Genomic DNA, 13,133 nt, shown 5'->3' with positions numbered 1-13,133 from the left:
GGATGAGCTTGAGGAGATGGTGGCGGCGGTCATCCTGGAAGAGCTAGTCACCGGAATCGCAGGACAGCGCAGTCTTCCAAGACTTACCACAAATGCACAGATAGTTTCAGTGGGGGACAATTAACAAATGGCAAAAGGAAGAGGCACATCGGAGATACTGAGTGCATGCAAAGTAGTGTCACCTTTAGTGATGCTCTGTTGGCACTGTGCACTCTGCCATATTTACAAGGTGGTGTCACGCCACTTTTTGTGGCTTAACACCCCCTTGTAAATATGGCCCCTTCACATGCAGCACTTTGCATGGAAGGGGCATGCAATCGGTGTTGCTGTGGACATGCCACAACAACAGCCATTGCATTTTGATGCTGCCCCAGATTAATAAGTGTTTGCAAACCTGCGGCTGCGCCAAAATCTAACACCACCCCAGGGGTGGCATTAGCATTGTGCAACAAGGAGAAATGCTTTCCTTCCTCCTCATGTTTTTGCTCTTCCTATGTGTGCTGCACCCTGCAGCACACATAGAAAGTGCAAATGCCCATAGAAGATTCTTTTTGTGCAGTAAGGTGTCCCTTCCTGCACAAAAGCAATCTCCCCGTAGCGCAGCCATCCATGCACCATTGCGCAAGGTTGTCTCTGTTGGTGCTCGGCAGAAAAATAGAGCCAGAGCAGGGCCAACACAGGGGTATACGTTTTAAAACAGTGCATCCCTGCATATTGAAAATGACAGAGTGCGGCTCAGCGTTTCCCTGAAACCTGGTCCATAATGTCCAAACACTTGAGATGCACCCACACCTTCCCCCTACATGCACTGACCATTTCTCAACCATCCCAACAATCACTTTAGTGTTGCCACCGATCAACCTGCCTATGTGTAACACTCAGAGGGCAACCAGACTACCCTTGTTACATGGGATGGTCCATCAAGAACTTCCACATATCTCCATTCACCATTTGGGAATGGTCACAAAAGTGAACATGTACAACATTTGGGGCATGTCTGTGATCATTATTTGTGCTGCTGGACAATTAGGTTCCATTTCACCATGTAGCAAAGTTTTTTTTAAAAACCTTTTATTTTAATTTTCAACATAGAACAAGCAGTAGCAGTGGCAATGGCATACATATTTCTTCATTTAGTATGATTTTAACCTCTTTAACAATGCATTATCCTACAGGAATACAATCAGTTGACGTCACACGACAGAGAAAAACTCCATATTACATTTGTATCTGGTACATCCCACCTACATTAGGGGCACAGTCATAGTCGCTCCTTGGTATGTCACACTCCCTGGTCATGCAGAATCATTATTCCTCTCGGAGGACTCCACGTCTGCACCTGATCCCAAGAAGGATTCCACACACTGACCTCCAGGCCACCTCATCATCTTCCAATCTTTCATCCCTCCTATTTTTCTTCATGTGTCTCCTCGGCTAACACCCATTCCTCCACCTCCCTGTGCCAATGTGCTAACACCGGTGCGCCCTGTCCCATCCAAGTAATGGCCACTCTGCACCTTGCAACACCAACACCAGTTGTAGGAATTTGTCATTCATTTTGTGACATTTTGGTCTTTTTACTTATCCCAGTAGGCATTGTGTCTGTGTATGTTCTATAGGGATGCTTGTGGTTCCCAGGAGGTCTGTCCCTACCTGTACCCAGAAGTCATCTACCAAACGGCACGCCCATGCCAGATGCATAAAACCTGCTCCTCCCTCCCCACAATGGGGACACATATCAAATCTTGCTGGGGAGACGTGATGAAGTCCCCTGGGGGTCAGATGTGTACCATGCAGAAAATTATAATGCATTAATCTAAATTGTGCATAGGACGATACTGTGCGTGTTCGTTTGCATATGCTGGGCCATTCACTATCCTCTAATGGGGATCCCAGCTCTAGCTCCCAGGCAGCTCATGCCCTGACCGAATGTCCTAACAAGTCCTCTCTCATCACTTTATATGGTTGCACAATCAAATGTCACCCCCTCCCCCTGCACATTAGTAGGACAAAAAGTATTTGCAATGTCCCTGACCGAATGTCCTAACGCGTCCTCTCTCATCGCTTTATATAGTTGCACAATCAAATGTCGCCCCCTCCCCCTGCACATTAGTAGGATAAAAAGTATCTGCGATGTCTGTGGTGTAGCGGAGTATATGGGCCAAGTTTGTTTGGCCATTTCCACCAGTCCTGCATGGTGAGAAAATGTCCCTGGCCTAGGCCAAATGTGTCACACGCTTGCTCAACTGCAATAAAGTATTCATCTGGGTATAGGTCTCCCCGCTGCGTACACTCCCCTTTCCTATGAGCCTGAAATGACCCATTGGCCGGTGCTAGTATCCAAATGGGTAATTCCAGATGAAAGGGAGCTCTCAGCAAAACCACCTCCACACACCGCTGCCAGATGGGCTTGCAGTGTGATGAACTACATATGGGATCCTTCTCTCTGCTCCAGTCCCCTCCATTAATGTCACTGGTAGGTGGTCCACTGTCACCAAACCAGCTACCAGACGCTTTTCCCAATTGTCATCCTCTGTGAGCCACCGTGCCTCATGCAGCAAGTGCGTGGCATAGTAGTAGAGGTCGAGCCTCCGCACCTCTAATCCTCCGCCTGCGTAACATAGGGTTAGTGTAGTCAGTATCACCTTACTGCAACGTCCTGCCCACAACAGTGAGGTGAGTACTGAGGTTAGTTGTTTAAATACCCTCTGTGGTATAGGGCAAAACGAGTTTTGTAAGGTATACAGACACCTGGGCAGTAGAACCATCTTGAAGACCGCCAGTTTACCCATGAGTGAGAGCGGCAGCGTGTTCCAACACCGACTTTCTTAGGGAGTCAACCACTCTGCCCATATTGAGACGCAATTACTGTGCTTTGGTGTGCACCACCTGCATCCCCAAATATCTGAGGTTGGTCGTCACCCGGCGCAAGCCCAGCTCTGGGAGACGATCCAGCGGCCTGATTGCCAACGCCGCCAACTGAAAAATTAGTGACTTATGTTTGTTTAAACAGAGACCTGATATGTCCCTGAATGTCTCCAGGAGTCGCAACAGCCTTGGCAGTGCATCACGTGGGGATGATATGTAGAATAACGCGTCATTAGCGTAGATTGAGATGATATGATTAACGTCACCCAACTTTATACCGCTGTCCACCATGTCACAACAAACCCATATGGCCAAGGGTTCGATAGCCAAGGTGAACAGGAGGGGTGACAGCGGACAACCCTTCCGATGCCCCTGCCTAACCTCCACATCTCCAACTGACTCCATCCCACACGCGCACTTGCTGTGTTTTCTGTATGCAAGTGACACACCCAATCTCGGAACCGGGGGCCAAACCCCATCTCCCGCAGCACTGCAAGGAGATATCCCCAGTCCACCATGTCGAAGGCCTTCTCCAGATCTATAGAGACACGAGCCAGCTCCTCTTCATGGTTTTCCACCTCATGCAGGTCATGTGCTAGACGTTTCAGATTCATGCCCGTGCTACGACCAGTAATTAATCCGCACTGGTCCTTGTGCATCACCTGAGGAATATAAGACGCCAGCCGAATGGCAAGCAGCTTACATAGAACTGTTAAGTCTGCATTTAGGACAGTGAGAGGCGCAGGCCTCTCTAGGCCCTGAGCAGAGCATCGCCCGCCAGCCCGCAGCTCCTCCTTACCGCTTCCCCGTGCTGCCGACGGTCACTCCCGCACTGCTCTCATGCTCCTCGAAGCTAGGCTGTCCCAGGGGCGGCCGCTGTGAACTCATCCAGTGGATTCTGGCTGACACCTGAGTTCACTGCTTTTACGTCCTGTCTCTTGACCCAGGCCTTGCCACTCCTCTCAATCCGCGCAGGCTCCATGCGGCACCCCATCCCAAATCTCACTTCTCTTCACACCTACTGGGCATCTGGGGCAATTTAACCATAATTTATGCACCAGCACATCATAGGATGTTGCAGGATTATTATATTAATTTTAAAAAACAGACCAGGAGATACAGGGCTTATGTCCTGTAATCCATCTTGCCTGGCCACGCCTCCACCATGAAGCAACATTGCCTGTGTTGTGGGAATAGTTGGTGTCATGCACAAAAGAATACCTTAATGCGTAACAACAGCTACAACTGGTATCAGTGTTGCACTAGGGGCCCAATTCTACAATGCTGTAATGCAACATTAGCATTATACAAATTGTTGCAAATGTGGATCCACCATACGAGTAGAAATCAAAAATTCAAATGCTTGGGTAGAGCACTATGATGTTTGTGTCTGGATATACTGGCACATAATTACCCATTTATTAAGAAACACACCGTGCAACAGCTCAGCTTGCTTCGCAGTGCAGCATCAATTCAAATGTGCAGGGATGTGTACTTGTAACAGATAGTCAATGAATCCCTCTACTAACCTTGGTAATGCCTAAATATCTGACAGACCTCACCAACATTGTCATACAACCTGAATGGTGTAGGGGTGTCCCTCTTGCTGGTCCTAATGCACATCTGCAGGAAGGAACACATCCTGCTAAATCTACTATCAGGAATGCTGTCTGCAAATTATAATGTTTGACGATGATTGCAACACTCATTGAAAGTAGTCTATAATAGTATTACTACAATGTCTGTCCTTAGTACCAAAACTAAAATCCCACCCTGGATTTTGTGTCCCAACATGATGCATGCACACATCAATAAGCCTCAAAATGTATTGGGTCCACCTTCCACCACACGTGTGTTGACAGAATTATGGAAGTGTGCGGGCTATCCACATGCATCCCCCTAGCCACGTAGGCCCATATATATGGCAAAGTGGTGGCACTTTTGAAATTCAGGGATGTGCCATATTTACAGGAATACGGCTCACCCCTGCGTTTCCCTACCTGAATTAAGCTGCATGCGCCAACGCAGGAATCCTTGCACCATAGTGCAAGGGTGTCTGTGTTGAGGATATAGATTGTATATGTGTAGAAAAGGACACCTTCCTGTACCTAAACAACCAACCATGGCATTCCACGAATTCTATGTGTGCTGCAGAATGCAGCACACATAGAAAAAGCAAAACATATGAAGAATAAAAGCATTCCTCCTCATTTTGTCATGCTAACATCACCCCTGGGGTGGCATTAGTAATTTCCGCTGCCACAGATTCACAAGTTCCTATAAGTTTGGGGCAGCATCAAAAGCAATGGAGTTTGTGGTGGAACGGCCACTACAAGACCGATTGCACGCTCCTCTGACGGCGAAAGCTGCATCGGACGGGCCTATACAAAGAGGCGTAACTCCACAAAAAGTGGCATTACACCTCCTCGTAATTATGGAGCAGTGAAAAGTGCCCCTGGAGCATTGCAAAAAGTGATTTTCAGGTGGTGATAGGGCCTCGTAAATTTGCCCCCTAGAGTCATGTGTTCTGCATCCTGCACCACACAACATAACAATGAACTATCGTGTGTGTATGTGTGCAAACAGGAAGGTCTACGTTCCACCAAAACAACACTCAGTCAGGCAATGCAGCCATCTTTGCTGCTGTGCAACAAGGAAACCTAAGATGCATGGATGAGTGTTGTCCTGCAGCAAGAGAGAAAATCCTATTTGCTGACATACACACAATGTAGTTGAATCTCACAATGGCTGGTGCAGTATGCTGGACACACCACTCAAATTGGCTAGGAGGATGCATGTGGGCAGCTGACTTCCTACAATCACTCCAACAACACACGTAGGGTGGCAGATGAGTCAGTTACTAACTCAAATATCTGTAAGAACTAATTCCAAGTATTTCTGTACATCTCCACTTGTGGTGTGAGCACACATCCGGAACAATGCCTGTGGCTTGCAAAGTTAACATAGTCAAGTCAATGAAAGGGGTACATATGTTGAATACCATGATTAAACAATCAAGGTGAGTGTAGATTGTGCAAATGGTGACTACACACAAATGATGTTCAGGTGGCACAGTGTGCCATTAGGGGTCCACAAATGTGTGATTTGACGTGGGAGTATGGACCACGTCACTGAGCCACCAGTAGCAAGTAAATGAGCCATGTCAACAACCACTATAGTCAAACCATCCAGCTACCAACACACAGCACAGATCATTCCTGCCACAGCCCTGGACTCTGAGGGCCCAGATTGAGAAGTCCTGTGGTAGCTTGCACAATAAGTGAGGTGGGGATGGAGACCATGGCGGGCAGCCTAGAAGGAGTGCAGAGGAGCCTTAGTCCGAATAAAGACAACTCTGCTGCCATCAGAGGCACCCACTACATGGATTCCAGCAGTTCCTGGCTAACATAGCTGCTGTCATGAGGCAGAGGCTTGACCAAGTGACCTCCCAAAGTGCCAGCAGCATGATTGATAACAGGCTGGGGGCTATATAAAATGCCCTGGAGTTCATAGAGCGGGATGTGGTCTTCCTCAGTGAAAACATGGCTGTCTATCACCGTGATGTAGCAGCAGTGTTGCAAAACTATCAGTTCCTCTTTGCTTCAGTGATGCCTTATGTATTCCCACATATGGCAGCTGCCAGAACCTTTGATTCCACATCTCTATCCCCTGATGTGTGTGTGCCCCCTCTCACCTTCAACAACAGCACCACATATGGCACAAGAGGTACCACACACATCTGAGGTTGAAGATGTGAAAGGAACATCTTTCACACAAAAACACACCTGGTAGCTCCAGTGTGTGCCACATGGACAGTATCTCATTAGTTCTGTGCTTGAGATCATGCTAGTGTTTTGACAGCTGGCCATGTGCCTTCTTCCCTCTGCCACCATTGACTTATCATGTATGGACTGTCATTGTCTCAATCTCTACCTATTGTCAATTTGGACACGTCCTTACTAATGCTCACCTCTCTTACACGTCTCATGACATGTCCCTCACCCTTGGACTCTGACTGGACATTCAATGGCTTGGGACCTCTCATGGAGTCATTGATCTGTACATTGTATGTGATTGGAAACAAACCTTGCACATGTAAATAAATCACCATATTCACATGCCCTGGTTTTTACTGTGTTCCATGAACTCCTATAAATGTTTGCATTGTGTGAAGCTATGTTAATGAGTACAGAACCAAAGGACATGTTTGGCTTACTGTCAGACACAAAGGCACACACTAGGACTCAAACATGATAAAGGTGACAGATAGTGTTGTGGACTACAACCAACTTTCTGAGGCTTCAAAGCATGTCTGAAATAGATATCCATACAAGTAGATATATGGTATGTGTGCTTCAGAACACAAGTGTCAAGAAATTTCCCTGATGATTGTACCTCTACAACATTTATGTAAGAGACAAAATAGGCATATGTAAGACTGTGAGGGGAAGCTGTTAGTGTGCCAGTATCATTTGCCCAAATAAGGTGGAGTTTAATGTGCTCACGTTTTCATGAATGATTGTTACATACTGTAGCAATAACAATTGATGTTTCATTATTACTTGACAAAGCATTTGTATCCATACACAATACAAGTCTCAGGAACTGCACCACAATCTATCTCTAGTAGCTGATGTCATACCAGTGCCAGCTCCTTGGTCATAGAGGATACACATAGTCACACATGTAAATCAATACTGAATGCATACTGAAAGGCTTAACTCTTAACGTGCCCAGTACAGATATGAGAACACCCAGACAGTCACTCATCATAGACGCCTTATTGTCGAAAACTAACATGATTTATTGTTACTAAAAAACACAACCTATTAAAAACCTAAACTAGACACTAACCTACAGTAGGCTAACCTATACTAACACATCTTAACTTATCCCTACACCTATCTATGTCAATCTAAACTTATCTTATACATTTAACGCCACACAAACATTGTCCCCTCCCTCTTAAGAGACAATAGATGAGTAGGATGACATGAACTAAAACTACACATGGACTAAACCTGTTGCTAAAACAAATATATTGTTTTTGTATTTTTCTTATGTTTTCCTTTTAAACATGGAGCCCCATATATAATCTACCTCCCAACACACCCCAAAACAAACAAAATACCAGAAATGCACCCCCCCAACTATACTATATCCTACAACTAACCTAACCTATACTGCCTAACCTATGACTACCCACCTAAAACCCACTAAAACTATTTACAATATGAAATAGGGGAAGGGAAGAAACTGAGAGTCGGTCAGTGTGCACACTCATAGCTTTTTTAGCGTCTTCTTTATGAATTTCAAAAGTTTGTAATTGCCAGCATTATCTGTTAAAGACTTCTAGCTGCAGATTCCTTACCTTTGAATTCCCTGGCGTCAGCTTAGAATCCAGAATTTTTCTGCTGAGCAGTTCCATGCGCGCACCGTCGGTTGGCGTCGTTTGGATCCGTGTGCGTCGTCCGGCTCCGTGTGGCGTCATCAGCGTCGTTGGAGCCCTCTGTGACGTCACAGTTTTCTACATAGGCACCACCCTGCCACCTGTACGTCAGTTCTTTTCCTTCTGCACCGGTTAAGCGCAGGTCTTGATAGAGCTACCCTCTTTTCGGCTTTCAGTCAAAGACGTTTTCGATTTTCTGTGCAAATGACTTTGAGGAAGACTGGATTCAAACCATGTGGCACATGTCATCGCGCCATGTCGGTCACTGATCAGCACCAAGTTTGTCTCTGGTGCCTCGAAAAGGACCACGATGCAAAGTCGTGCTCCGACTGTGGGGCCCTAGCTCCGAAGGCCTTCAGAGAGAGATCTCTCAAACTTCTAGTGGCCCGGCAGCCATCTTTGGTCGGTGCGACTCTGAAGAGGTCACGATCCCGCTCTAGGAGGAGGTCGCAGCACTGCTCCAGGAGCCCAAATTCATCTTCGTCGCATTCGAGGTCCTCGGGACATTCAGGTAAGAGGCCGTTGGGGGACGAGGCGGCTCTGCGGAGCCGTCGCCAGGGTCGACTCTGCGTCTTCCCCCCTTTCCGGGAACCGGAGCGACCCTCGCTCAAATTAAGGAATTTAACGAGGCTATGCGCCTTGTTTTTGAGCGGGCTTCACCCTCCTCCGGTGGGTTTTTGGGCTCTGCAGGCCCAGCAGGGGGCCCATCGGATTTGACATCGGTAGCTTCGGCCTCATTATTGTTGAGGACCCCAGGATCCAATAGTGAATCCGGAAGAGCGCCGGGTTCTCATAGTCAACCTTCTGTGGCGCCGGGCCCGATGTAGACGCTCCCTCCACCAACAGCGGCCACTGGTGGTGGTAGCCCCATCCTCATTCCAGATGATCTGGAGCCAGAACGACGTGTGACGCCGATTCTGACTTTGACGGAGCCAATTAGGCCCAGATCAGTGCATTAGCTAAAAGGCAGCCTTCTCAGGGCTTGAGAGCTCACTCTACAAGGGGGAAAGATGCTACCACAGCGTTAGCTTACGGCGTACCGGTCCTAGACATCTGTCAGGCAGCAACGTTGGCTTCCTTGCACACATTCGCAAGGCACTACTGCCTGGATAGCCAGGTGAGGAGAGATGGGCATTTTGTTTGCTTGGTCCTACAGGACTTTCTTGTATAAAGTATATGTCCGCAGCCCAGCGTCAGGCTTGGGTATCTTTTCTAAGGTAATCTGCAGCTAGAAGTCTCTATCAGATGAACAAGTTACTTACCTTTGGTAACAGATTATCTGGTAGAGACTCTATCTAGCTGCAGATTCCTTACACCCACCCATGCTTTCGCACGCTGCAGATATACCATGTATTTTCAGATTTTTACCCTTGTTCAGGGCATGTCATTTCGCACAAACAAACAGAGAAAGTTGGTTCTTCCATGACTCTGCGCTTCCGGTGTGGAAAGTTGTGGAAAAGAACTGACGCGCGCGCGCCGGGGTGGTGCCTTTATAGAAGACCGTGACATCACAGATGGCTCCAACGATGCTGACGACACCGCGCGGAGCCGTACGACACACACGGATCTGAACGATACCACCCCACTGCATGCGCAGAGTACAGTTCGAAGCTGACGCTAAGGGATTCTAAGGTAAGGAATCTACAGCTAGATAAAGTCTCTACCAGATAAGTCGTTACCGAAGGTAAGCAACTTGTTTCTCGTGTTCAAGTTTTGCTAACCTGGTCTTTACATCTGCTATGTCTCTTCGCATATCAGCCTCAAAGGTGGAGGCTGTGGCAGCTGGGGGTGGCTGTTGCTGGGCTGCTGTCATAGTTTGTACTGTGGATAAGGAGGGTGTGGGACCTGCTGAGGCCCCCCTGCCCCTTGGCATGGAGGTTGTAGCTTTTTTGCTGCCGGTTGCTAGCTGTGTAGCTGGTACCTCATGTGGGGATGCCAGCCACGACCCGATGACTTCTCCCATCGGTACCTCTTGGCCATCTTGCAGTAACCTGCATGCGCTTCCAATATGTGGCAGAAATGCTGATCCTCTTCTCAAATGCACACTTCTGGGCTGGGGTCATTGTGGCTGCCAAAAATTGAGGATAACATGATATCAGAAACTGCACTGGATACAGGAAGAACACCCCTGCAATGTGTACAGTAGTTTCAGATGACACATGTTGCCCATCAGACATACTACAACAATGTCAAAAAATTTGCCTACTAGGCATCTACGGTATCATGTTCATGTCACAGGGAGAACGGCTATCTCATGCTGCACATTAGGGCCCAGATTTAAGTTGAACTAGCGCCCCCTTGCTCCACATTAGCATCATTATTGTGTCGCTGATGTGGCCCCACAAGGCCAAAATCTCTGTGCCATATGCACGCATTGCGCCACTTTGTCACCCCTTGCACCACATTGTGCCTTAGCCAGGCATCGTGCATGAAAAATGGCACAGGAGATTCCAAGAGATTCCACAGCATCATTTATTTTTGCTCAGAGCAGGTGTTACAAGGTAGCACACCATTGGTTACAACGTGCCCCTATGTACAGTTCAGGATTAGTGCCAATTTATTTTGCCCTAACCCTGAACAGTACATCAATAGCTTCTAAACATTTTACTCTATTGCCTCCTATCCTATGGCATGGTGTGCTAAATTTCTAATGCGGCGCACACATGGTGGCGTTAGGGGTGCGCTAAGGGACACAGGAAAAGTGGCACTGCACTGGGTGTAGTGTCACTTTTCTCAAATCTTACCCTATCTGTGCACAAGCTATTTTACCTCTCCTAAGTACCAGGTAAACACTCACCATGCACATCTCATATACACAGATGATGTGACCATGCTCGTTCACAATTATCATGATGGATAGATCATGTAGGTTAGTCTGCACACATCTTGTTTGCTACAATCCGTAGACATGTCCCACATCCATCTTTAAAAGAGCTGAAATCTCTGTGTGCACTCAACTGACTGTTGCCCTTCACAAAAAGCTCCTTGCACGACCGGCGCCTCACTTCATTTCTGAAGAGTAGTGAAGCAGTGGTGGTGCAAATGTCTCATTGATAAGCCTTTTGGACACCTTAACAGATGTACATACATTTTACCATGTCCGGAGTACATTAGTGCAGAGTGTGGCACCACGTGCAGCAACATGTGCTGTGACTAATTTGTTGGCAACATCCATGCAATTCTAAAAGCCAGCAGCTCTGACACTTATTTTGCCTCACATCACTGTGTTTGTGGGCATACCTACCTTTTCATAAAACCCACAAATCCATTGCAGCACACTTTGGCACCTATGCACCAATCAGCTCATTCAACATCCTCAACATAACATCAGACATGATTTCGATACCCAAGCATAGATGATGGAGTCTTAACTGTCACACATGTGATTTTAACATAGCATTGCACACATCATACCCTCTCACACACAACCTTGGATCTACACATGTGACATACAACGTGACACTCACTGGTTGCATCGGAGTCTTCAAACTGGGAAACCTCTCCAACAGTGTAGGGTGGAGGTCCACCTGCAAGGCATGACAGGAAAACATATCTTTGTGATTGTTGAATAAATAAAAGCGTGGACAACTGTAACAATTCAGCTTGTTTAGCTGAGTGAGCTAGTCAACTTAGTGTTAGGAATGAACAACTGCCAACTGTAACATGTCTGTCACATAGACAGAGTGCTAGATTTAAAAGGCCTTAGTGCCACTGAAGCGTCACTTTCAGTGACGTTCTGGTGGTGCTTTTCACTGCACAATATGTTCAAGGATCTGTAACACCACTTTTTGTGGCTTAACGCCGCCCTGTAAATATGGGCCACTCAGATTAGATTTTCTGCATCAGAGGGGTGTGCAGTGTGTGTTGCAGTGGGAGTCCCATCGCAACATCCATAGCTGTTGACGCTCCCCAGATTTACGAGAAATCATTAATTTGTGGCTGCGACAAAAACAAACGCCAACCTAGGGGTGGCGTTAGCATGGCAAAATGAGGAGTAATGCTTTTATTCCTCCTCATTTCTTTTTTTTTCTGTATGTGCTTTATTCTGCAACACACACAGAAGAAGCAAAATGCAATGGATGATTGCTTATGTGCAGGAAGGTGTCCCTTCCTGGACATAAACAATTGTTTATAAATGATGCTTTGGCACTTCTACGTGTGCTGCATTCTGTAAAACACATAGATGTGGGAAATCGCCATTGTAGATTGTTAATGTGCAGGCAGGGATACCTTCCTGCATATAAACAATCTCTCCCCTCAACGCAGACAGTTTAATTTGGTGCTGGCACAGGCAGAGACGCAGGGCTGCTCCGTACTCTTGTAAATACGGGGCAGCACTGTGTTTAAAAACTGGCGTGGCGCTGCTGATGTTGGCACAGCACCGCGCCGACCTGGTTTCTTTAATATCTGGTCCATAGTTACCCCACAAAAACATGTACAGATATGGGATGCAGACATATCTACATGTTTCATATACATACGTTTCACATTTTTGGGGGACAGATTACTGTCCATTGGCAGAAGCTTAGAACTTTGTCAGATGCTTGACGCTTTCCAAGCCCATACTACCACCACATAACTCTATCATGTGTTTGCCATATGTAACATGGCACACCATGGCAGATGTCAGGACACTGACGTTGTAAACTATGACATTATGGTTGCTCTTAGCAGCCTTTTTATATCCCCAACGGTCCAGGACATGACACCTATTACCCAGAAGGTGAGTCTCTAGTAGGAGAACTATATCAGGGAAATCTTGTTTGATGTACTGGAGCACGACTCCCCATTTGACTTTGTCGCCTAGGCCATTGAC

At 46.9% G+C, this 13,133-nt stretch overlaps 1 protein-coding gene across 1 annotated transcript in view; it reads left to right on the top strand.

Annotated features, from left to right (window-relative positions):
• Positions 1-13,133, top strand: part of LOC138275894 (kinesin-like protein KIF17) — a 1,877,333-nt gene that overhangs the window by 1,387,785 nt on the left and 476,415 nt on the right. The window contains exon 12 of the mRNA XM_069219138.1: positions 10,586-10,598. Coding sequence (XP_069075239.1) covers positions 10,586-10,598 — 13 coding nt within the window. The remainder of the gene's footprint in view (positions 1-10,585; positions 10,599-13,133) is intronic.

This window comes from Pleurodeles waltl, chromosome 2_2 (assembly GCF_031143425.1).
Source record: "Pleurodeles waltl isolate 20211129_DDA chromosome 2_2, aPleWal1.hap1.20221129, whole genome shotgun sequence".
Classification (NCBI taxonomy): Eukaryota; Metazoa; Chordata; class Amphibia; order Caudata; family Salamandridae; genus Pleurodeles; species Pleurodeles waltl.
This window is presented reverse-complemented; position numbering and strand designations above follow the sequence as displayed.